Source organism: Manis pentadactyla, chromosome 3 (assembly GCF_030020395.1).
Source record: "Manis pentadactyla isolate mManPen7 chromosome 3, mManPen7.hap1, whole genome shotgun sequence".
Taxonomy (NCBI): domain Eukaryota; kingdom Metazoa; phylum Chordata; class Mammalia; order Pholidota; family Manidae; genus Manis; species Manis pentadactyla.
Window position 1 is genome coordinate 204,902,141 of NC_080021.1, and position 27,073 is coordinate 204,929,213.

Below are 27,073 nucleotides of genomic sequence, written 5' to 3' on the forward strand. Positions count from 1 at the left end.
TGTGGTTATTTTGGAGTGACTGGAAGAAACCCTGGTAGGGGAGTGGGAAAAATGTGGCAGGGAAGGGAAGAAAGCCCATAAAGGATGCTTTATCAAGCCAGATACCAGGGTGAGCAAGAGGAGCTTTATCCTGCTGGGGTGGCAAGGGCAGTAGGGTAGGTATTTACCATCCCCAACAATCAACAGTGAAGGGCTGCTGTTAAAGAGCCACTGATTTCAGGGCACTCTAGCCTTTCTCGAGGATGGGCAGAGGGGATACTAAGCTGCCAGAGAGCCTCTAGCCAGTCACATTTGCTGGCAGCTAGGCCAGCATTTCTGGAAAGGGTTAGTGCTAAGGGTATTTGAGCTGGATGCCAAGCGTCTACTACAAAGTTTAAATGATAATGAGACAGACTCCCTGAATGGAGCTAAAGCTACAAGCAGCAGACCAACCCACCCACTAACCAGTTAAGAAACTGTTAATACTGTGTTGCTATTCCAAGATGATAAAGATGTTCAAGTGCTTGATCACTCATTGATGAAAGTAGCCACATCCCTAATACAATAATTCCTCAGACTCAGAAATAATTCCAGGCAAAATGGAAGGGAAGACCCCCAGTATTTTAGTGAGTAAGGAATTTCCTAAGATCCTTAGGTTCCTGTATGCTCATTGCTGTCTAGAACCCTTCCTATTAAACTCAATTCTTCAAGGACCATGTCAAAGGACACCTCTTCCATGAGATTTGCTCCAAGGGCCAAATGAGCTGTTCTGACATACTTAACTCCCAGTGATCCACATCAGATACCCCCAAGATGTGCCAGGCAGGCATGGACAGTTTATATACATTCCCACACTTCCTCCTCTCTGAGCTTCAAGTAAGCCATGTGTTATTACTGAAATCTTATGGAACCTCACCAAGGATTTAAGTTGCTGTAAGTGACTGTTCAAAGCTACAATATAAGCTAAGGATGGGCTTGTAACCCCCTCCCTCCCTAAATGCAATGGGACCCAGTAGTAATCATACATGCAAAGCAAAAAGGAAGCACGCACACACAGAAACATAGACACTATCAGGTTAAGAGACGTATCTTTACCTGGCCTCCTCAATTAGATGTATTTTAAGAAGAAATTTGGGAGCAAATAGACAGATTAGGTATTATTGCATTGCTCCACACTGACCTTTTCCTAGCAGAGTTAAAAGAGCCTCCCTCAGCCTCAGAGTGTGACTGTTACTTAGGTGCCATGGTGATGCCAATTAGATCGCCCTTGGGTTAGGAGGAGGTCAGCACAGCTGGTGAGGACAGTGCAGCCCCTCCCTCCCCAACACCTACCCTGAGCAGGTCTACTGCCTAGAGAAATGCTGGCTCTAATAAGTGGGCAACTCTTTTCTCCTTCCTTTTCTTTTTCCTTTATATTTTTGTTTCACTTTAAAATCCCTTTTCTCCACTACAGTAATGAATCACTGCAAGCAAGATCCACTGATGAATGCTAAAATTAGTGGGGAAAACATTACGGAGAAACAGGATATTTGCAGAGTTTCAAAGTGTCTCTCCCAAATATTTATTAATTACTGTGGTGGTTTTAACAAATATCCACACATTCTTTAATACACCTCCCTGCAGGAGGTAGATCTTAATTCCCCTCTCCTATGTGTACTGGACTTCTAACTTGCTCCTAATAATAAAGAATATAGAGAGAAAAACAGGAACTTCAGAGTGGGGGGAAAAACCCAGCAGAAAGCCCCTGAAACGGGTTGAAGAAGGTAACCATGGCCTGTGCTAAGTCCTAGTGGCATAATGTACCTCCTGATGCGATATGATGAGAAGGGCAATTTGCTTTTGTGCTCTTCTTCCTCCAACTCTATATATAATCCCAATCTAATTATAACAAAGCATCAGGCCATCCAAAATTGAGGGACCTCCAGCAAAATAACTGACAAATACTCTTAAAAAATATCAAGGTGAAAAGTAGGGAAAGCCTGCGTAGGAAGAGATTAAGGAGACAGGACAGGAAAGGACATCAGCAGGAAAATGGGGGAAATGGGAATGAAGTGCCTAGTTAACAAAGTCACATCAATGTTAATGTCTCAGTTTTGACAAATGGACCCTAGTCAAGAAAGATGTTGACATTAGGGAAGCTGGCTGGAGGGTGTATGGGAATTCTCTGTACTTTCTTTGCCATTCTTCTGTAAATCTAAAGTTATTTCAAGATAGAAAGTTAAACACAAAAACAAACAATCCCTTCTCTCAATGGTGTTGCAGAAGGCCTTGGACAGGAGAGCAGAGAGCTGCTCCTGGCTTCAGTTTGCTCACTGACTCCAGCCTTGAGTAAGAGCTACCCTGAGGGCAAAGTCCCTCCATCTGTCCCTCAGTGGGGGGTGCAGGTTGGTGTAGTCGTTTTCAAGCCATGGTCACTAGGATATAACTTTGGCTGTTTGGAGTGAACAACTACAAAAAAAAAAAAAAAAAATCCTGCCTGTCCACCCACACACACTGACCCCAACTGCTCCAAACTTCCAGCCGGAATAGATCTGCTTTGCTCTGTAACACATTAGTGGTCGGCATAACATTCCAGTTGATGGAAGGTCTCTGGTGTAAAATTCTGAAAATTACTGGAATAGATCATTTATAAGCTTCCCTTCTAAACGGAAATCATCCTCCCCCAGAAGTCTTCCCTGAATTAACTAAAAATGACTTAGACACTCCCTTGCCTGTCTCCTCTGAGCTTTCCGTGGGTAGAAGCCACGTCTGTTTACCTGTGTTGATCAGTCTCCAGCTCTTGTGGGATGGGTCAGAGTCGTCAAAACCAGATGAACTGCTGTTGAATAGGATGGTCGGAATCTAATCCCGCTTGAAAAATGAGTCAGTGTAGAACACACTGCCAAGACTTCCTGACTAAGAGACAGAAGTGGTCCATTACTGACTGATGCCCAAATGCATGCCATGTTTTAAGACCTAGATGAGTATTCCCTTCCTCCAGGACCTTCCCTTGGTCCTTCCAGCTGGAAGGGTCCTCTTCCTCCTCTGACACAGTGCTGCCTTGTCTTCTCCGATACTTGACTCAAGACCTCCACCCAAAGACATGAGATCCTTCATCTTGGAACCTCCTGCATTGCTTAACACAGTGCCTTCTGCATATCAGATGGTCCATGAAAGCTGGAGAAGTTAATAAACAAGCTCCAGGCCTCCTTGTTCCAAAGGGCTCAAAACAAAACTCCAAAAGATCTAGGTTTGAATCCCAGCTCTGCCAGTTCCTACAGTGTGGCCTTAGACAAGTTGTTTCATTTCTCTGGGGCATCAACTTCAAGTCCACCTCTGGTCAGAGCTATTGATAAACCCTATAGACCAGATCACACAATTCCAGGGCTCTGATACTCACCACACAGCAGCTGGGTGTTAAAGAAATGTTAGCTGAATAACTAAATTGTAGCCTCTCTGGGTTTCCATTTATCTATAAAATAACAATACAAATTCCTACCTGGCGTTGCTGGGGTGAGATTAAATAGCAGAGCAAAGTGGTGTATTCAGCACGCGGCCTGGTGCATGGCAATTGCTCAATAAATGTTTGTTTCTCTTCCAGTCTTTTCCCATCAGGTATTCTCTCCAATGAGGGGCCTAACTTAAGTATTTCTCCCAGCCATGTGCTTCATTACAGACACCAAATTAAGAATCCAAGGTGCTTACATTTGAGAAAAAGCAAAAGATGCTAGACCACGGAGCGCGTGCGACTTGGGGTGTAATGTATTCACAGCAGCTCTGCTAAGAAAACATCCAGGCCCCCAGTCGAGAGACTAACACAGCTTCATTAGCATAACAGGTGTCTTTGCTACAAGAATGATACTTTAAAGACAAATCCCCCCAATGCATTCCCCAAACACAGGCATGCATATTTAATTACACTTAATGCCATCTTTTTCCTCTAGCTCTGTGCTTGGAGGGGACACATCACTCTACAAAGTTGGGAAGATTTTTATAGAAATGGCTGGAATCCAAACTGCTTCTTAGCTCCAGTGCCCAAAGGAAAAATGTCAACACTGGTGCTTCAGAGAAGGAGCCATGGGCTTTCTTAGTTTGCCTGGAGAACAGACAGCTGAGAGAGCAAAGCATGGGTTGGGAAAGAGCAGAACACACTTGAGACCCACGCGAGCTGAGGTTCATGGTGTGCAAGGCTCTGGGCTGATCTTCACCACAGATTATTTTCAATATGCAGAACAAACAAAATGGTGTTAAGTATATAAATCACTCTAATTTTTATAGAAGGAAACTGATTTAAGAGGATTTCAGTGATTTTTTTCCAAGGTCACATTGATAATGATTGAGGAACTTGAGTTTAAGTCAGGCTTGTCTGGCCACAAGCCCATGTTTTTTCCTCCTTATCCCCTGACTTTCATTTAAGTGGACACATGTTCTGTGACATGCATTGCACCACCAGTCTCACAGATATCATCCCACTGAATCCTTATCCCATTCAGTAATATTTTTCCTCTTTTACGGAAGAGAAGACCAAGCCTCAATTAATTAACCTGCTCAAAGTCAGTAGGATAAAATAGGAATTTGGGATTTAAACCCAAACTTACCCATCTTTTATCCTTAATGTTACATTAACTTGCTGTGTGTGTTTGAACAAGTTCCCCTTATTGGGCACTGGTTTTCTCATCGTATAAAGTAGGGTCTTATAAGCAGAAAGCTTATAGTTTCCTTGTGGCTCTGATATGTTATGATTTTATGTGCTCTTCCTTATTTGCCACTTCAGGGCATCCCTAACCTTTTAATTAACCCCAGGGGATGCTGGGATATTAGATAAAAGTAGGTTTGGCTTTACCATTAAGTCACTGTGTACTCTTGGACATGATAAACCTTTCTAAGCTTCAACTAGGGCTAATAATAATAGCTACAATCCTAAATACTCAAGGATGGTTTTGAAGAAAATGCAAAAGTAGATATTTGAACATTGTCTTAAAACTGTCAAGCACTGTTATTAGCTACTATTACTATTAACTAGCACTATTACGTTTATTGCTAAGGTGAAAGGCATTCTCTGAGCGTGATCAACTTCTAAATCAACACAGAGTTGATTCATGAAAGCATTAAGGGACTTTGTTGGCCCCCACAGGAGAAACTCTGTTTTAAAAGATTTGCTCTTTGAAATTCCTCACTCAGCTTTTAACAGATCCTTTCAATGGATACTCAGATCATTTTATCAGGAAAGTGAGGAGTTTCTACTGTAGTGCAGAAGCTAAAGGCATAGACCTCAGACTCTCACAACCCAGAGTTCAAGCCTGAGCTCCATCACTTCTAACAAAGATCCTCCAAGCCTTGGTTTTATCACATGTGAAAGGCAGTTACCAATAGCCTCTTCACAGGATGGTTGTGGAGATTAGAAAAGGTAACAGGGTGGACATTAAGCACTCACTGTTCCTGGCTCATAAAGGCTCAGAAGACCATGCTACCCTTAAGACCAAACTTTACTGAGATGCACACTGCAGCAGCCAGAGGGTGGGGCCACACACGTGGGCACAATGGGCCACGTACGCTCAGATGTTCCTCTTCAAGGCCCATGCAAAACGCATTTGTTTAAAATCCTTCTGCTTTTTATAACTTCCAGAGATAGAAATCTGCATGGGCAGCGGCTCTTTGCCACTCCTAATGAACTCCTAAATAAAGACTGCTCTGGCGGCAGCAGTTTATGAAGCCAAGTGACCTCCTGGTGCAGAAATGATGACACAGAGCCTGTTGCTGCTTCACAATCTTATTTCTCACTTTGCACCCCTCGGTCAGGCCAGCCATGTCTTCACCTTCTGAGGAGCAGGAGATGGCCCCCAGGGTGGCTCTGAGACCCCAGCTGTCCCCTCCCACGGCTGCTGGTCTTCCTGCACCATGGGCTGGGACCAGAAAACCAGCAGCTTGGCCTTTGGTTTACCTGAGAGATTCCCAGGGTGGTGTTCGGAGGCTGCCAGTGATGACGATCAGTTGTCAGGAACTGGACGTCATTAAGTGGCAGGCACCATCCTGGGCATTCTACCTGGGTTATCTCACTTCATTCAGCCCAGTCTTGTGAGATGTGAGTTACTGTCCTGAGTTTAAAGTCCAGGAAACAGGATATTGCAGCTATGAAGAGAGGTTTAATAACTCTATAGCTGCCATGTACGGAGCATTTCCTGCAGGTGAGGCACTAAGTCCTTCCCCATGTCACCTCATTGAGGCCTCACCCCACTGCTGTGAAGCTCTGGCAGAATGCACGCCTTCCTGCAGCCCACAGAGGTAGTAAGTGGAGAAACAGAACTTTCAACAAGGCAGGGGCCCCTCCTGTGAGTCAGCCCTTTCTCCAGTCTCACGGTTCTTATTCAAGATGCTCATGCAGAGAGCATGGGCTGCAGACTCAAAATCCAGGTCTGTGTGATCCTGCATAGTCTGTTTTCTCATCCATCAAATGGGCATATTCTTACACATCTCATCTGGGAATAACCATGAACAGGCAGAATCTTGTGACATTTAATGAAGTAGTGTGTGACAAAGACCGTGCCGGCATAGAAAAGGCAGTCAGTTATTGCAAAAAAAAAAAAAATTAAGTGGAAGACGTTAACAGATCCTCTCCCTGGAATCTGTCAAACATGCACCCGGTGCTATGCTATCATGAAAACTCTAACAACCGTAACTGTAACACATGACGGGCTCCTCCAGTTTTCATCTCCCAGTCCATCCAGCTAACAGTTCACCGAGCTGCCGCTACGTGCCAGGATCCCCATCTTCTAAAAATCTGTCCTCTGCTCTTTCTTCATTTTCCATCCTGCCCCCTTTCCGCTCTGTGGTCACCTCCTTCCTCCTTCTGCTTACCCCCCTTGACCCAGGAACAAGTGCAGAGGAAAAGAAGAAGGTGATTCTAGCTTCCCGCAGCCACCGTGGGGTCCGGGAGGCACTGACCACAGTGCCCAGCTGTGTTAGTCGGCTGGGGCCCTCCTAACAGAATCCCACACACCAGGGGCTTACACAACAGACACTTGTTTCCTCACAGTTCTGGAGGCTGAAGTCCAAGATGAAGGAGCCAGCAGGGCTGGTCCCTGGTGCGCCCCACCTCCTGACCGGCAGGCAGCCGCCTTCACATTGTGCCCGCGTGTGGCTGCTCCATTACGTACGTGGGTCCCAGGTGTTCCTCCCTCTTATAAAGACACCAGTTCTCCTGGATTAGGGCCTCACTCTTGTGTCTTCATTTAACTTAATTACCTTCCTCCAAGCCCTATCTCCAAACACAGTCACAATGAGGGTTTGGGCCTCAAAATGAAAATGGTTAGGGAGGATGGCACAATTAAGTCCATGAAACCTATTATTGTGAATCTCATAACAAAGGGCAGACAGAGTGCCCAACCCAGATTTCACCCTGAGCCTTTAATGACCTGTCCACAGGACTTGAGGCAGGCGCCCACCAATGGCCCCACCCACCCACTTCTGGCAGGGACTTCTTTTTCCGGCACAGGCCAGCTGTGTGCCTCTAAGCAAGCCCCTTAACTGACGCTCACCCGGCTCTGCTATGAAAGGATGTTAATAAGAACACTGACGTAACATATTGTTGGGAGGTTTTAATGAGATGTTAAATGGGAATACGGTCTGTTGATGTTGGTGCAACAGTATTTAAACTTTAAGAATAGGTATACTTTATTGAGGCATTTCTATTTGTCAGATACCAATCTTGCACTTAACATGGATGCTTCCCTTCCTGGCTATGATTTTATTGCAGGAGGTACCATTGTTACACCCATTTTACATGTGAGGCAATCAAGGCTCAGAGAGGGCAAGTAGCTAGCCCAAGATCACAGTTAGCAAAACGTTGACAGATCCAGGTCCAGCTGATTCTCCTCTCCCCTCAGCCCTGCTGCTGTAATTACTACAATGGTGGCAGATCTGCCCTGAAGGTGAGCGTCCTTTACCTGAGATCATCCGCAATGAAGGGAGTTGGGAGCCACCCCACATCTTCCCCTAGAAGGCCTCTGGTGCCTCTGTGAAACATCTAAACAAAGCCCCTGGCACAGTCACTGACATATTTCACTCTTTATTAAGGAAGATCAAGACAGGGCAGGTCTCTAGATGCCTCATTAGGGGGCTATCAGGATACAAAAGGACTGTAATAAAACAGGAACTGAAGAGGGTATCCACAGGGAAAGCCCAGACCACTCTTGCTTATGCCCCTGCAGGATATTAGAGGAGGAAAGGAGGGCTGGGGACATGGAGGGACAAGGACAGGAGCAGCCGAAATGGGGTTGCTAAGTAAGAGTAGGAGCATCATGGTCTGCAAGACAAATGCAGGGTCTAGATCCCAGCTCAGCCTCTTCCTTGCTGTGGGACCTTGGGCAAGGCCACTTTCCTGGATAAATACCTCAACATTGCAGTCAGTAAGATGGAGACACAAGGCCTCCCTGGCAGGGTTTTGTGAGCATTCAATCATTTAAAAAGTTAGTGGGTGGAGGCTGTGACTTCCCGACTGCTGGTCTCAACAAGCTGTGGTTAGTGACTCTCCACCTTTGCTATGTGCAGACACAGTGGCCAGTGGTGTTCGCCACAGCACAGATGCTCCAGATCCCCACACTTCAGATCTGGTGGACTTGAGGCAAGGCCCAGGAAACTGCCTTTTAAACACAAACCCAAGGGGATTCTTATGCGGGAGAGAGATCTTGCTCCACATCTGTTAACATACCTGCAGTAAATAGTAGATTTCATATTAAGCAATTTAGAAAAATCTAAATGCAACTGCATCAGAATCAAGACACTTGGTTTCCAGTCTTAGGTTGCTTATGTTGGATGAAATGCTTATCATCCATGGACCATTCTAAAGAAGTGTTTTAAGAATTAAGTAAAATAATGCTCATACAACTCCAGCCTATTCCCTGGCATGTGGTAAGTGCCAGTATTATTCCTATGACAAATTCATTCTCATCTAGTCCTACAAAGGAACGTGTATAACCCCACGACTATGGGAACTCAGGAATGGAAACAGGAGCACACAAAAAAACATGTTCTACCTTAATTCCAACCTCACATTTTGTTTAATCGAGCCATTTACAGGGGGGCAAAAATAATTGGTGGTTTTAAATGCTTTGGTACAAGCAGGCGCTGCAATAATGATAAATCAGCTCCAACATATGCCCAGCTCCTCCAAGTGACAGATGACAAACAGAAGCAGGACAAGGTCCTCTATCGCAGGCGGAATCATTGAGTTAATGGAAGAATTATTGCTTCTGAAATCCACTCCAGTCCCATTGAGGGGAACGTTCCAATTTATCAAAGCCAAATGAACATTAATTGCAGCAGTCTGGTAAGTTTTCCAGCCGCTATGACCTTCATTGAATTTTAATCCAAAACAGATAAGATTTCCTTCCACACAAGAGGAAACAACACAATTAGCCCGAAATGACAGCTGGATTACGAAGCAGACATGCACAAACAGCACACACACATTCACACTCACACACTCCCCCACGGTGAAAATATTGATTCTGCCTGACTTAAAATTCAGCACAAAGGAGGTAGACAGAGAAAAGGTAAGTAAATACAATCACGCATATGCATAAACCTCCCCCTCACTTCATTCAGGAGAGAAATTTCAGAGGCGGAAGCCAAGATGGAGAAGGTGGCAGGCGGTAATGGAGACAGAATTTCTGTTAACTGCTGTAATTAATGTTATGTCTCATTGGGGAGAGATTAGGAGAAAACAGAGAGGGAAGGAAGAAAAAACAAGTATTATTTTGCTATTAAAGACGCCCTTGAGCTGGGGAACATTAGCAGCAGAAGTTTGAATTGGGTAATTGTTCCAGTGTGTTGGTGGGCGTGCAGACAGGATGAGTACCGCAATGGAGTGAAATATGGTCGTGCTGAACCTACAGGTTTATGGTCCCCATAGCATGCAGAGAGAGGCATTCTGCTGAGTGATAGCTGGGGAAGGGTTAGGAAGTGTGGTTCAGTGGGGTGCACGCACACGCTCACACACACACACCTCATCTTGAGATCTAGATGGGAAGGCAGCTCTGTCTTCCTTCCACAGTCCAGGGTCAGGCCTGTCTCAACAACACACAGAGGTGAGTAATTACTTGATTATGGAGATGAGCTCCTAAAAGGTCTTCACTCATTCTTGGCTGCATAAGAAAAGAAATACTGTAGAGAGATCACCTGGAATCAGAAACCTAAGTTTCATTCTGGGCTCAGGCACTGTCTATGAGATCTTAGACAATAGCTGTCTTAATTTCCTAGGCCTTAATTTTATCATTTGTGAAATCAGAAACATAACAGCAGTGATATTAATGACATTTGAGGACACAGCATTTGTGTGGTTTTCATGTTTCCTGATGTTAATTCCATGAGATAGAAAGTAGTATTATCACCATTCTTATGGAGGAAACTGAGGCAGAGATGTAACCTGACCAATGTCACACTGTAAGTTAAGTGGTGGGGCCAGGATTCTAAATTGATACTCCTCTTTTCTCTATAATTCTTTTGTTTTGAAATAGTTATAGACTCACAAGTTACATAGTACAGAGGGTTCTGCCAAAGTGAACACCTCACAAAACAGAATGATCACTACCAGGGGGAGAATAAAAACCAGGACATAATAACATAACTAAACCACAGACCTTATTCAAATTTCCCCAGGTTTTCCACTAATGTTTTCTTCTTCTTGTCCAGGATCCCCCACAGCTGTTCATTTTCCTGTCTCCCTTGTCTTCTCTGATCTGTGACAATCCCTGTCTTCCTTGTCTTTCATGATCTTGATGCTGTTGAAGGGTGCTGGGCTGTTTTCTTGCAGAATTCCCTCACTTCGGGTTTGTCTGATGCTATCTTTTCATTAGAATGCGGTTACCGGCTTTTGGCAAGTATGCCGCAGAATCGGCATTGCGTCCTCTGAGCCTCCTCTCAGGGGATTCTTGGTGTGGATGTGTCTTATTCCTGGTGATGTTAGCCTTGAGCACTTGGTTCAAGTGATGTAGAGGCTGAATGATGGACCCCAAAAAGATATGTCCATCTCCTAACCCCAAAGCCCAGGAATGTGACTGCATCTGGAAAACAAGGGTCTATGCAATTGTAATAAAGTGAAAGAGCTTGCAAGGAGACCATCCTGAATTATCCAGGTGAGTCCTAAATCCAGTGGCACATGTCCTTATGAGATACAAGCAGGTAAGAGGACACAGAGGAGAAGGGGATATGAAGACAAAGGCACAAATTAGAGTTATGCCACCACAAGCCAGGGAGCGCCCGGAGTCGCCATAAACGGGAGGAGGTGAGGAATGGATTACCTCTGGGACTGCAGATCACAGCCCTACTGAGAGCTTAATTCTCCAAAACTGTAAGAGAATACATTTGTGTCGTTTTAAGACCTAGACAACTAAAACAAGTAGTATCCAGCGGATTCTTCCCTGAAAAGTCCCCATTTTCCTTTTGTAATTAATATCTTAGGAGGTGACACCGGTAGACTCTGCAAATAGCCTGTTGCTTCTCAAAGTTTCACCCATTAATTTTAGCATAGATCGGTGGGTCTTGTCAACAGTAATTATTACAGTGGCGACTGTCTAATGGTGATTTTCTATTTCCCTCTTTCCCTGTACATTTATTAATTGGGATTCTACTGTAAGGAGGAGCTATCTCCTCTATCCTGTTTATTTATTTAGTCCATTATTTGTATCGGTATTTTAGAGTTGATATTCTTAGTAACTCCTGCCCAACTTAGCTCAAAGAATGTTTGTGAAGGCCAAGCATGATGGTGAATTGGGAGCGAGTATTTTAAAATGCAGAAGGAAAAGGGACCTGCTCTGAACATTGTTCTATGACATTTCACATGTCTTTATTTCTCCCCTCAGCTGCAGGAATGAGGGATCCACAGTTTCACTGAAAATTCAGGAGAAAGTAAGAAACAGAAGTTCAGGAACGTGCCTAAGGACAAACAGCAATAAGGGAAAGAGTCACGATTTGAACCCACATCTGTCTGTCTCCAGACCCACGTTATTTCCACCAAGAGGGGAGGTGGGAGATCCAAAGCTAAGCTCACCTCCCATTTTTACTGTGGGCCAACTCAGGGCACATGGAAGGGGAGCAAGCAGCTGGAATTCCCCACCACACACGCGCACACACCACACTCATTCATTCCGTGTTGCCGGAATATCATGCAAAAGCCCCAGGTTCTTGAAGGAAAAGTAAAATTTGCAACAAGAAGCTGGAGCAGAGGGATGGAAAACGGCCTCCGAGGGGACATTCCCCTTGACTCTTCTGCCAACCTGTCTGGTTTCTCCCCACTTTGTTCTCCCCTCCCCCTTCTCTTCTCCAACACTGGGCATTGTGCCCTATCCACCTTCCCCTCTGCTGCCTCTTCTCAGACCCACAGTGCCTGGCCCCACCCTTGTCTCTGCTGGGTGCAGGCTGCCTATCTGCTCCTAACTCCCTGCCCAACGTCCTCCTCACTTGTGTGGTTCTACTACTCTTTCCTGCTCACATCTCTGTTTTTCTTTCCCTGTTTACTTCCTTCTGGTGGCTTCCTTCCTCCATTTTTTAAAATCCTGTTTCCTCTTTCCCTACCTCTGCTTTTATTGCTAAATCCTTTCCTGTCTATTCCTGACAATTTCCCTGTGTTTTTCCACCGCTCTCTCATTGTCCCTGGTTCTCATTTTTTTCTCAATTTCCTTTATATCTCTCTGTCTCTGGTAGTTTCTATATACCTAGTATAGAACAGTAGCTCAATAAATACTGGTGGATATCTATTTTTCCTGTCTGCGTTTCTCTTTGTCTCCCTGTCTCACATAATGCAGATGTTTTTAATCTTGTATACATTTTCGTCCTGCATTTCTTTGGCCAGAGGACCAAAGGAACAGCCTTCAGGCCCCCTTCCTGTGGTGCCCACTGCTATCTCCAGGAAGCCTTTGTTGACGTTTTCCATCTGGACTTGACTGTTGGTAGAAAAGAATGAGGCAGGAATGGTGGACAACCATTTTCTGGCCTCATATTCTCCACCTGTAAAATGAAGTTGGCACATAGTCTATTGCTGTTTGTAATTGTCCACATGTCCATTCTCTGTCCTGGGTACAGGATTGTGTGCCCCTGCCCGTGGCTTTGGGCTTGGCCACATGATGTATTTTAGCCCCATAGAATGTGAAAAAACCCATATCTGAGGATTAACTTTAAGAAATATTCTGGATGTCTGCCAGTTCTTTTGCTCATTTCCTCTGCCACAAGAAAAAAAAACCCACAAATATCTCAGACTGGGGCATCACTTCGGCCAAAGTTCCAGAAATGGGAGACACACAGAGCTCAGCCACAGCCACCACAGCTGCCAGCATGAACCGGTAGGAGAAGTGAGTTGGTCAGTCGCTGAGGTTCAGAGCGACGGGTCTGTAGCTAAATAAGCGGAAGCTTGCTCTTCTACAGGAATTGGAGTCGGCAAAGTCTAAAGTGCTCTCAGCTCCAGCACTCCCACCGTATTTTATAGTTCCCTTGCATTTGGGAAAAATCCAGCCAAATGCTCTCTTGTGCATTATCTCAGTTATGATTACAATTTTATTTCTACTTTGTAAGTGACCAGACAGGGAGCTCAGAGAGGGAAAGACATATCCCAATCTCCGTAGCTGCAGTGAGGTGAGTTTGAACTTAGGGCCCTTGAATCCTACCCTTTGCCACATCCCTGTGTTGTGGAATACAAGCCACGTTTCCTTTAGCAGAAGCCATGGCTTGTTCTCCTAGTTTTCCCATCAGTGTGGCTTGAACCCTGCAGGCATTTAGTGAATCCTTGTTGTTGAGGAAAGTCAAGGTTGAGCTACAAGTTCGTGTGATATTTTTTTTAATTAAAAAATGTATTCATGATTTAAAAAGCTCTGCTTTCTGGAAAAAAAGAAAAGAAGAGAAGTAAATGGGATTCATGTAGTATGGCCCACTTACATAAAAATGTACTTGGGATATTTTATTGCCAAACTTCATCATGTCTTGCAACTGATAAAAGCCTGATGATCTCAGTTTTCAGATGGGTATCTTTGGGCTAAGATCCGGGACCTACAAAGATCATGGAACACATGAGTGACAGGAAGGGGACACCTGAGTACCAGGCCATGGCTTTTTGTGCTCTGTGTATCACATGGTTTTTGTACCACTAGACTTTTGCTGCCTTCCCTTCTAAAATAATATGTCTTAGGATGTCTCCCCCACTCATCTGTCTTCTGTCTGCAAGGCTGTTGGGACCTGCAGTCTGTAATGGCTTGGCTTCTCTGGTCCTGGTTTTCCTGGGCATCCTTCAAAAATATCATAATAGGACTTACTATTATCAGTTAAATCGTGTCCCCCACAAAAAAACATGTCAGGGCTTCTAATCCCCAGTATTTCAGAATGGGGCCTTATCCGGAGATTGGGTCTTAAAAGAGGTAATCAAGTTACAATTATTAGGGTGGGTCCCAAACCAATATAACTGGCGTCCTCATAAAGAGCAGAAAATGTGGGCACCGAGTCAGACATGCACAGAGACTGCCATGTGAAGACTGGAGGTACGCTGTCAGAAGCCAAGGAGAGCCCAGCAGCCAGGGGAGAGGTCTCGGGCAGAGCTTTCCCTGGCACCTTCAGAAAGAGAAGACCCCTGCCATCCCCCTGCTCTCAGACCTCCAGCCTCCAGAACTGTGGGACGGGAATTTCTGTTGGCTACCTCGCTCGGTTTGCGGTGCTTCATCCCGGCTGCTGCAGGGAACTCGCATATTAATGATTAGCAGAGTCCTAACGGTTATGCGGATCTGCTACATGTCAGGCTCTAGCGTACGTGCAGCTGTCCCCCCAACGGCACCCGAGGCAGATACTTCCAACCTCAGCCCATGGCAGAGGAGGCAGTGGAAGCAGAGGGAAGAGACATGCCCGGTCACAGGGCCAGTCAGTCGGTTAGGGGCCTAGGAGATGAAATTTGGGGACCCCAGCTCACAGTTCCTGCACATTACATTCTCCGCACCTACATTTTCTCAGAAGTAGAACAGAAGTAATTACGATAATCTGTTGAACTAGGATTATTGTAAGAATTAAATGAGTTAAATACATGTCAATTACTATGACATATATAACATATAACATTAAAACAAATCCTTACTAGCATTCTTATTTTAAGATTCATCCCTGGCTTGACTATTTTCTCCTAACTTTTCTAGTTAGTTATTGTTTCTCTTAACATGTAATCCCCACAGGTATGAACACAGTATTTCAAATCTCACCTAGACCCTTCAAAACTAGCTGTTCAGAAAACTACTCTTTCATTAATACAACTTAAAATGTAGGACCACTTTTAGTAGTCAGATCTCAAAAGGCTGACTCATTCTTAGCTTGGGGTTGATTTTTTTAAAAGCTTTCCATTTTCTTTTTTTCTTGCAGATAGGATTTGCATTGTTAAGTTTAGTAAGCAAGTAAACCATTGCATGATTGAGTGATTAAAGCAGCGAACTATGGAATACATGATACTCTGTGAATGAATAAATGCAATGGTTAGGGAAATGATCTAAAGCCATTTTCACAGAAAGTTTTAAAATGTATTATGCCCATATTATACAGATCCTTTAAACAAAGCTGTTGAGAATGGTAATAATAATTTCTTAGATTTATGTGGCGCTTTATAATCCTCAAAGTATTTTTCTATATGTGATTATGACATAGAATCATAGATCTTCTATGTTTGAAGGAATTACAATAATCATCTAATTTAACTATTATTTCTCTCAAAATCCTGAAGAATAGGGCTTCTAGTCTTTGCTTGCATACCCCAGAAACAGGGAACTCACTGTCCCCCAACTCAGTCCACTCCATTGCCTTGTAGCTCAAACATGTAGAAGGGTTTGTCTTGCTGTGGACAGGAATGTTGGTCCCTTGTCACCCCCTTCCTTGGGGCCCACTGGTGTAAATCTGTAGCATTTTCTGTGGGATGGTCCTTTGAAAAGAAACATGTTCTCAAAGGTCTTCTTTTCTTCCACATCACACCAAACATTTCCTTTCATCCCCTTTCTTAAAACACTGTCACCAAAATCTGTCACTAAGCTAACATTTTAATAACAGCTCCCACTTGTGAACACTTACTGAATGTCAGCCACTGCACCATGCAGAATCATGCCCAAGAGCACAGGCTCTCAATTCACACAGGCTGGAGTCGGGCTCTCAGCTTGGCGCTCATCGGCGGTGTGAACTTGAGCAAGTTGTAAAACCTAAGCGACTCCAGGTTCCTCCTCTGTACATGAGATAGGTACTATAAACCAGAACAGTTAAATGAAATCATATGTGTGCTGTGCTTAGAGTATGCTTGGCATACAGACAGCCCTCCACAGTGGTTGCCATTATCTTCATGGTGCAGGGGACTGGTATGCATAGCTTCATTCATTACTTGGAAAAACTTGAAGAGTTGGGAAATATTACCCAGTTTTACAGATGATGATATTGATTTGGCTAAGGTCATAAAGCTAGCAACAGAGAGACTGTTCAACCTTGGAGTTGACTTCCAAGTCATAACCCCCCTTAATAGACCCATAGACTCCACATCAAGAGGAAGTCTGTTTGAATTTGCCCATAATGCCTTATCATTTAAGCAGCAACTGATGCAGTGGCGAAATGGTGGTCCACTATACGGATTGTGGACAGAGGTTCTGGATCAGCCAATATGGAGTGAAATATTGGTCTTATCATTTAACCTTTGTGAGCGCATGTCACACTGACAGCTATTGATTTTATTAACATCTCAAGTTCCTCATCTATGAAATACTAGTATACACCTTTAGATTTGTAGTCAGGACTAAATGTAATAATGCATGTGAAACAATTTCTGGGATACTACCTGACATATAATAAATAATAAATGTCAGGTTTGATGATTAGTTTTCTAGGTCTGATAGCAAAATAGTAGCAAAAATAAGACTAAACCCATGCCTTCTTGCTCCTAGAGTCCTGTAAATATTGCCGCCGACTGTAATACTAATATCCACTGTTACTGCGTATCCACAGTGCCCCAGGCTGGGTATTAGTTACTATTTACATATTTCTTCCCTTCTTCCCTATAACCTCTGAGACAGGTATGATAGGTTTTGTTTCATAGATAAAGAAACAGGTTCAGAGAGGTGAAGGGACTTGCTCTGAGTAAAACTGCGTGGAAACAGGAAGCAAGAGAGACTGGATTCCAAGCAAACCTCTTCTCTCTTGTCTGCATCACACCACCTGTGTGACTGAGGCAGGCACAGGACTGCTCAGAGTAGCAGAAGCTGGGGCAGCAGACTAGACAAGATGACCCTCCACTCCCTTTTTCTGGCCCAGGGTTCACGGAGTACCTCTTTGTTGCATGACCCTGGGGATAGTAACAGTCAGATGACGCAGCCTTCTGGGACAAAGTTGATGTTCAACTCAGGATTTAACAAGCCCGAAGAACATGCGAGTTCCACTCCATGAGCCATGGATTGTTACCGCTTCCAGTGGCTGAGATGGAGCTGGCTGCCCTGCATGGGGGCACAGGATGTTTGTCCTGAGAAAAGCAGATGGAGAACATCGACCCTGGCTTCCAGATTTCTTTGGCAGTTGACTGGATCATTTGGATCTTCACCAAAGATGAAAACAATGTGAAATTTGACAGTGAGAGCCGTGGTGTCGTGAGCAACCATGGGACGTGACTTCAGATACCTGGGAAAAGCCTGATCCCAGCATTGCTTTCTCATTAGCCTTGTAGCCTTAGGCGAGTCAGTTAAACTCACTGCGTCTCAGATTTCTCATCTGTGAAATGGGAAGACAGATCCCAGCCACTGCTAATGACATTTTGAATGACTGCTTGTGGGGGAAGGGGAAGCAAACACTCTTTTTTGCTCTTGGTAATCGTTTGTGGCCACAGTGGCAAGGAAAGACGCTGAGCTGAGCTACAGAGGCTTGTCCTTCAGGTCAACCTCGCCAACTGGCTGGGGAATCCTGGACAACTTTCAGCCTGTATTTGGACCTCAGTTTATCCATTTATGAAATGAAAGGGTATAGTCTATCAGCATATCTTAAACTTTTCAACTGAAGTGCCCCTACAAATGAAAGCTAATGGTCTTAGGTGCCATGTTCTTCTGATACGTGGTATACCTACGCAGTAAGTATTAGTATGAACCCTCATTTATTTGACTGAAGCAAGGCACAGAGGAATTAAATACTTTGTCCAAGATCACCCAGCATGGTAGGTGGCACAGGGGGACTTTCCACGCAGGCACTCGGGTTCCAGGCTATGCTTATGACCTCCCCATCAATGGCCCTCTAGACAGAGGGCAATGTTCTCTGAGGTTCACCGCAGCTGGAGAAGCAGGGCTGCCATCATGAACACTTTGAGGTTCAAAATTTCCTGAACTTGACTGTTTCCTGGGGGTAAGGTGAAGACTGGAAAGATCCAGGCTTTGGAGCCCTACAGGGGGAAAAGACCCTAAAGGGGCAGGACCACACAGTGGTAGCTTTGGGCCACTTTTGCCGTGGACAGGGAGGGTGTGGAGTGTGCCTACTCTGCCAGCCACATCCTTAATTATAGGGGTTTTCAGATTCATCTGGATCTTAGTAAATTCTGTCTCGGCTGAATTCCCCAGGCAGCGGAGAAAGGTGAGGATGACCTACCATCCTTGGGGAGAGAGTCTGACGTAGTGGGATTAACCCTGAACCTGGAGGCAGAGAAAGCCCACCCAGGACTCATTTATAATTGAGATAATGCTGTCTAGGTTACTGGGGTATGGTAAGGATGCATTTAAGTCAATGCCGTGCTGAAACACAGAAAATGCTTAATAAATACTAGTCAGAACCAAGTCTGACTCTCAAACATTCAAAGAAGAGCAGTCAAGCCCCCTCAAACCTTTCAAATGGCAGATGGTGCCCCCTGCCCCTTGAGGAATTAAGCAAGTACCCTGAGACGGTGCTTACAAACTTGCACCACGAAGTGAGCACGCAGGCCCCCACTTGGCTTCGCATGTGGCTGCACCAGTCGCCATATATTTATATGGGAAAAGTCTACCATGCTCATTCCGTGAATAACACAAAGGCCTTGATTTGTTCCTCCATGTGATGAGCATGTGTTTGGTCCAAAATTAACACTGCTGTCTGGCTCGGGTGTGTCTGTGTGTGTGTGTTTTTCCAAAAAGAGAAAACTTCCAAGCTCTTAGTCAGCTCTGATCAGAATGTCTAATGTGCAGTGGTAGTTGAAGGGGAAACAGGAGAGCAGAGATCAAAAGCAAAGATCTTCTCCCTCGTTGACTCTCAATAAATGTTGACTATTGAATGGAAGGAAGACATGAAAGGGTGGGTGGTAGCCCTTTACTGAGTGGCCTTATGCCAACCACTTCACCTCTCTGAGCCATACCTTTCTTACACATTAGTTGAAAGTAACATTTCCTACCCTCATGCACCTGGCAGATCTATTCTAAAGAGAAAAGAAGAAAATAAGGTAAACAAACATGGCCTGAGGAAAAAGAAGCCCTATGGGGATGTCAGTAGCAGCTATCATCTGATCTCCTCTCAAGCCAATTAGATTCTGTACATTCTGCAAACTGAGCTTGTTTCTTTTCCCCTGTCTACCATGCGAAGTTACTAAGCACAGCTTTTTAAAGAAACCATTACTGTGAGCTTACATACACTTTAGACTAACATTTAAATGACTAACATTTAGTCAAAGTGAGTTCAGCTGCCTACTCCGAGGATGCAGCAGACTCAAGGAATTCCAAATCACGTGGCCAAGAGATGGAAGGCCACCGCACTCTGTGCCCATAACTTCACCGCTAATAGGGAGGTGATATGTCTGACTTCATGCATTATTGGCAAGAATGCAATGACATAATGTCCATAAATGGGCCCAGCAGAGTGCCTGATACATGGGAGATAATCAATAAATTCTTTCACTGAGAGAAACAGAGTGTAGATGACAGGTCAGGCTTTGTAGCCAGACACACTTGGGTTCAAATGCCCAGAGGAGCGCCATCTATTACTAGCTGCGTGTCCTTGGGTAAGGTGCCTCTCTAACTCAGCACTCACAACTATACTGTGAGGGTAACTTGGGCTTCCGTGTGTGGCTCTGGCCACAGCCAGCCCAGCTGCAAGGGCCACCGTGCACTGTCAATACTGCAGGGGGTGTTCTGAGGGTTGAAACACCTGTACATCAAGGACACTTGGGAAAGGGCAGCCCTATTGCTGTTCTGTTCTAATTTTGTTCAGTCACTCTTGGAAAGGCCAGTGCATTCTGGAGCAGTGAACCTCAGCCCTCAGCAAAGCAGACCAACCACGTGACAGACGTTAAACAGCTATTCCCAGCGATGTCGGTCAAAAGGCCAAAGAGTTGGAGACCCTTTATTTTCTTTTCCAAAGTATAATTAGTTTGTCACAGCTGACAGATGATGGATGTGGGTGCATCAGTTCATGTGACCCCACGGACTACATCTGACCTTCTGTCTATCATTCTAACCTCTTGCACTTGGCCAGTTCTTTCCCTTCCTCTGCTAGCAATTCTCTTTCTCCCTCCATAATCTCCCCTTCTTGACCTCCCACCCCTGGGGGCCCGTATGGTGTTCCCACTCACTCACCATCACAGAAATGTGGAGTATGTGCATCTGCTCCTCTACAATCTCCGAGGGCTCCTGGAGTGTGGGGGTGGTGGCCCGGGCCAGCTGCCCAGCACTGCTCATGGAGACGTGGAAGTACAAGGTGCCATTCTCCAGCCACTGCTGTCTCCAGTGCACCAGCGAGATGTCCGCCGCCGTGCCAGACATCTCTGCAAGACAAGACCCAAGGAGCTGGGTGAGCTGCATGCCTGGCCTGGGTGCTCCAGGGAGGGAAGGAACCACACACATTCAGCAGCTCAGAAGGCACCTTCTTTGTACCAGGATGCCTTCCCCTACACCACACCTACGAGCCAGAGATCATCACTTCCATTTAGAGACAGGTACACTGTGGCCAAGATTCTCCCCAAGCAACAGAGTGACAGAGGCAGGACTTAAACCCAGATCTATCTGGGGCCCAATTGTATATCACCATGGGATGTAAGGCAATTCATTCTACTCCCACAGTAGAATCACACTAGGCAAGAGGTGGCAGTGCCTACATTCTTTGGAGGCCATGAAACTGGAAGAAGGTGAAGAGAGGACATGTACATCTATGAGAAGAGTGGGCATTCAGAGTAGGAATTCCTCAGACACTGAGATGAAGCGCCCATGGCACAACTGCAGAACCTCAAAGCTGGGAAGACCGTGAGAACACCCGGCCCACGAGGTGCCTGGGGATCATCCTTTATAAGAAGGGGGTTCTACAAAGGGGTTGTTCTGAACCTATTCCTCCTGCTCTGGTCAGAGCAGCTCCATTGTTTCCTAGTGTGCATACTGCTCTCCCAAGCGAAGGAATGTTGGCACAAAGTTTCCATGGCTCAAAAATACTTGGAAAGCCACTGCCCCATCCTGATGTTCTCATATAAACAAAGGGAAGGAGGGTTTTCTAGCAAGATGCAAAGTCACCTGACTCAAAGTTCTTAACTCTAGCCTCTGTGCTGTTTTTCCCTCTGCAGATACTTAAAAAAGATTATCATTTTCATAGTACTTTCATTCAACATGATCATAGCAACACAGTCTCTTATTAACTAAGAAGCGTGATAGCATCAGCTACCAAAACTGTCCTTCCACTGGGATCATATGCTCTTTCCACACTGCTAGCTACTAAATGATTGTGTCCCTGGAAATGTCCCAGAAGAATAAGGACTATCAGTGTGTCTTGTGAAGAAAGGGGAATAATCAGGTCTTCAATGAGGGAGAGCTGTGATAGGAGACAGGCAACCCATCAGTGGACAAGTAGCCTTAATGCCTGAGGTCTGCAACTTTGGACCCTCTTCCCAAGACACAGAGCTGATTTAGAGGCAGTATTTTGAGAGTCCCCAAAGACCTCATGTACACATGTGTGCATGCACACACACACATACACACACACACACATGCACACACATGCTTGACAAGGATTGTTAGGATTGATAGAAATCTCACCCAGTCAGCTCTCCCTGTGCCCCGCTGCAGCCCCCATCACATCTGGTGACGATGAATGACAAAGGATCACCCTGAAGTGATGATATTTGCTCACCAAATTCTACTGAATTATTCTTGTATCATCCATTCCCAATAGATTTTAACTCCTTGAGGTTTCCAATCAACAGTCCTTAGGGGAAGAGAGCATCTGGCATTTGATAAGTGCTATTAAAAAGTCAGGTATTAATATTTATTATCATTATTATTAGTAATAGGGACAGGATCTAATTTGCCTCTCAGCTGCTCTGAGAAAATCCTTGAGACATCCTTGACTGCTTGCTTTCCCTCCCACTCCTCATCTAGTCCATGAGGAAATCCTTTAAAAGCCACCCAAAAAATGCATCCCTTCCCAGCTTCTCTACTGCAATCGCCTCGGCCCAGGCACCACCCTCTCTTGCCTGACTCACTGGAAGGGCTTCTGAATGTGACTCTCTTCTGCCACCCTTGCCTCGTCTCTCCATTCTCAACCAGAAGCCAGAGGAACCGGGCCGCATCCTAAGTTAGCTCACACCGCTCCTCGGCGCTAAACCCTCAACTGCTTCCTGCCTCATTCCAAGTAAAAGACAGAGTGGCCAGAACAATGTAAGTTATTAATCCAAATGGAAGCTTGCTCGGGTTTCCCTCGCTGCCCCAAGAATCGATCAGGGCTGGAGAGAATCGCAGCGTTCATCGGCTCTTGGAACGTGGGCCCCAAAGGACCCCAAGAGCTCACTCTGGAAAAGTAGGGGAGGAGGTTGGCTGGGTGCCCGGGCTGGGAAGCACGTCTCTACCCCACAATTCCTCCCTCCCTGATGACCCTGCCTCCCAGCCTCAGCACCCGCGGCCTTGGCAGCAGCTTCTCTGGCAGCCAGACAGCTGGGCCAAGGCAAGGGGAAGACATTAGGGCACATGGCCTTGCTCAATACCTGGCTTATTTTTCTCTCAGTGCCTCGAAGTCCAGAACCCGAGGGCCAGGAAACCCAGGGCTGCAGGCTGCCTCTGGAAATAGCTGTCTCTCATTCAGCAGCTCCAGAAGGGAGACCCATGGGCCTCCAGCTGGGCAGACACTTACTGTGCTGAGAGTCCCTGGAATGGCACCAGAAAGCCCCCAGGAAGCACAGATGATACAGACAGAGGCAGAGCAAGCAGAGGGAGGCTCGCTGAAGTCTGCGCTCCTTCCTCGAGCTCTCCCCAGCCAGGGCCTGAAATCTCACCACAAAGACGCTTATCCTCCCCACATTTGGATTAGAGAAAGAGGGTCGCAGAGAGTCAGTCACCCTTGCCTAAGGTCACTGGTGAATTTGGACCCAGCCGGACCCAGTGGATTTCCAGTTCGCACAATTCTTACTGTGCCTGCTGATCTTACAACATTTCCTTTTCCTTGACTAAATTAGTGTGTGAACCAAAACCAGACGGAGCTCTTTGTTTGCTCCAGCGATGACTGCCCAGGCAGCGGACAGCAGACGCTCAATGATAATAAGTGTGTGAAACACAGTAAATATTGAATCACAGAGAACAGCTCTGGACTCACTCTATTACAAAGAAGGGAGATGGCCTTTGGGGTGGGGAGGAGGGGCAAGAGACCTCAAAGTGAAAACTGCCTTTGCAGAAGCAGGCCCTGGTCATTCGTTTGCTCATTCCTTCATTTATTCATGGATTTGTTTGTTCATTCAACACACATTACTGAGGACCTCAACCGCAGGCAGTTTAGTAGCTCAGAATATGGAGTGTTATGAGACATAGCATTGCCTTCAGGAAGCTCCCAGTCCTTTAACAGCAGAAATTCTTCCACACCCCCTCTCCCACCTCACTGCCCATAATGCACCCACTCCCCATTTACTGTGGCCCAGAATGCTGTGCTCTATCCTGACCCACCTACTCCCATCATCCCCACATCATGCACTCCAGCCCTGCAGGACTCACAACTGTTCCTCAAACTGACCAGGCTTTCTCTTTTCTCAGGGCATAAGTACTTTCTGTCCAGTCTCTCTAGCACTCTCTTCCCAGAGCTTGCCAGCTGGTGGGTGGGCCTGGCGGCTGAGGGTCTCAGGGCAGTGAAGCTGCATCTATGAGCAGGAGTGCGGCAGTATGTTAGGTTGGAAGTGCTGTTCAGACTCGGGGTTAAGGGCTTTGAATGCTTGGTGATAGAGCATGCTGTATTAGGCATGCAGTAGTGCATCGGTGGAGTACACTTGCTCAGAAAGCCAGTTCCTATGTCCATTAAAATCAGGCCACAGAAATAGCACATAACCAAGGCCAGCTCTTGAGAGTCCCTGCTGACTGATTTTCCAGTTGCATTTTCCCTTTTCTCTTCCCCTAGTCCTTCCATATAAACATTTCATTGAAGTCTTCAAGTCAAATTACAATCAAACTTAAAGCAAAAAGGGGACTAAACGCATTTGGTCGGGAACCAAGACGATTCCCATAAAGGCAGATTATGCTGACATGATGAATATAAAATGAAACAGCAGATATTAAAGTGGGGGAAGTGGTGTGCCGTGCCTTCCGGCGGTAGGCCGCCTCCGTGCCTGCCTCTCTCCCCACTGAGGAGTCTGGGTTTGTACTGGAATCATAAAGAAACACAGCGATTGTCTTTCCACCTTTCGCTGTTCTCCCCCTACGGCTGCAGCTCGTGAAATATTCAACAGACTCAAATCCCCTCAACCGCCACGCTAAAGCCAAGCTGGAAGATCAGCCTTCATCAGCGATTCCAGGTAGACCGCCAGCCTGCCTCGGCAGGCACATAGGCCTTTCAGCCTCCTGGAAAAGAAATAAAAATTCCCGAAGGCGTGTTGTGCTTTTAATTGGCTTGTTCTTCCTAATCTATGGCACTCATTGTATTTTTATTTAATTCCTGAAGGTCATTATGAAAATAAGCAGCACTTCTGATCACCAACCATCTTGGTAACATCTCCCAAGTGGCTAACTAACCCGTCTTCTGATTCCACGGCTCCAGCTGACCCTCCGGCAGATTATTTGCAGAAGGCCAGAGAGGATTTCTGATGAGTTTGCAAATGGTCTTTGCCTCACTGGGGGGAAGGCAGCAGACATTGTATGAGATGAACTCACTGCCTGGACAGAGCTGGGAAAGACAGTGACATCGACTTGCACCACCCTTGACATTAGCTCTCCCAGCATTTGTGGGTGGCCAGCTCTGTGCACCCAGTTCTGCCGAGCCTGGGAAACACATCTCAGACTCGAGCCCTCATTTTCATCTTTACAGTGGTTGCCTTAATATAAACTTTGATCGTATCCCTTGAGAATACTTCAAATGGCTTTGTGCCAGTCAGGGTCTCATCAGAACAAAGAAGACACACTCAGTAAGGCAACTGAGAAGTGTTCAACGATGGGAACATTTACAAAGGTTTTGGAAGTCTATTAGGGTTCTCCAGAGAAACAGAACCAAGAGGACCCTACACATACATAGTAAGGGACTTACTGTGAGGGATTGGCTCACATGATTATGGCAGCTGAGAAGTCCCACAACCTGTCCGAGGCTCAGGAAAGCCAGAAGTGTAATCCCGTTCCAAACACGAAGGCCTGAGAACGAGGAGAGCCAATGGTATTAAGTCCCAGTCTGGGTCCAAAGGCCCAGGAGTCAGGAGTGCTGATAACCAGGGGTGGGAGAAGATGGGTATCCCACCTCAAGCTGAGAGCAAATTTGCCCTTCCTCTACCTTTTCTACTCAGGCCCTCAGTGGATTGGATGATTCTAACCTGCACTGATGAAGGACTTTCTCCTTTACTTGGTCTACCAATTCAAATGCTACTCTCTTCCAGAACAGCCTCACAGACATATCTGGAAATAATGTTTTACCAGCTTTCCAGACATTCCTTAGCCCAGCCAAATGGACATAAAATTGATCACAGGTAGGATTAAGGCAAACCAAGGGCAAAGTACCTTTAGGGGAGTGACAGCTCCTTGCTCCTTGCTCCTTGCTGTCACCACCCTAGGCCTAAAGAGATAAAGGATGAGGACTTATAAAAGCCTGAAAGAGGCAAGGTTGTAGAAAAGGGCTGCCAGACAGGAGCTCTAGCCTTCAATAGAATAACCCAGCTACTGACAAGGCATGGCCCAGCATGGAGGTAACAATTTTGGGGTAATAAATGCTCCAATACCACTCCTTCTACCTGCTAATCCCTTGAAAGTATTTTGCATGGGTCAATTCCACCCCACGCTCGAGGGCAGAGCAAATCATACAGATCAGATTTGTGGGCACACAGCAAGGAGGAAAAGGGTGTATCTCAAAGGTCAGTGGAGACTAGAAGACCCCAGCTGGTTATCACTACCTCTGTGGTTCCTCCTTCCAACCATCCTTCTAGAGGCTACCAGAATTAAATTTCTACCTTATAAATAGCACCACATCACTCCTTTGCTCACAACGTTTCAATGGCTCCTGATTATCCTCAGGATAAAAACCTAATTTCATGAGTGTGGCACTTGCATTTCCCATCTCCCCCAACCCCTTCCCCCTTTTTACTCATTCCTCGCGTGGATATGTTGATCTGACCAAATACATAATCTCCCACGTATGCTATGCTATTTTCTAATTCAATATCTTTAAGATGCTTTTTCAGAGTCTGAAACATCCTTCCCGACTCAACTCCATCCCCTGCTCTGAAAAACTTCCATGACCCCTTTGGGAGGTAGGTACTCTTTTATGATTCCATAAAGAGGAAATACTGAATGCTGCATAAGATCGCAGACTCTGAAGACTAACTGCTTGAATTTAAATCCCAGCTCTTCTGTGTTCAAGCTAATGTGTCTTTGGACAAATTTTCTAGCTTCTTTGTGCCTCAGTTTCCCCATCTACCAAATGTGGATAATAACAATAGCGCCTGCCTCATCAGGTTACTGTGAGCATTAAATGAGATAAAACTAAGTAGTTTTTGGATTCATTTTGATCCTCAAGGAGCATTCCACAGTTAGCCTTGTTACACATTACTTCATATACTCTGTTATAACATCATATTGGTCTTTGGTATTTACCTAGGTTAAAATCATTTGTTTGTACAGCTGACCTCTTTCACTGGACTCTAGTTCAAGGACACGTCAGAGGCATTTGTGTGCCCAAGGGCCCGACACAGTAGCCAAAT

The 27,073-nt window shown here is 45.6% G+C and overlaps 1 protein-coding gene across 4 annotated transcripts in view; it reads right to left on the reverse strand.

Annotated features, from left to right (window-relative positions):
• The window catches only part of ASTN2 (astrotactin 2), an 821,466-nt gene that overhangs the window by 686,505 nt on the left and 107,888 nt on the right, over positions 1–27,073 (reverse strand). For all 4 annotated transcript variants that reach the window (XM_036915513.2, XM_057498978.1, XM_036915512.2 and 1 more), the window contains exon 2: positions 20,517–20,704. In XM_036915513.2, coding sequence (XP_036771408.2) covers positions 20,517–20,704 — 188 coding nt within the window. The remainder of the gene's footprint in view (positions 1–20,516; positions 20,705–27,073) is intronic.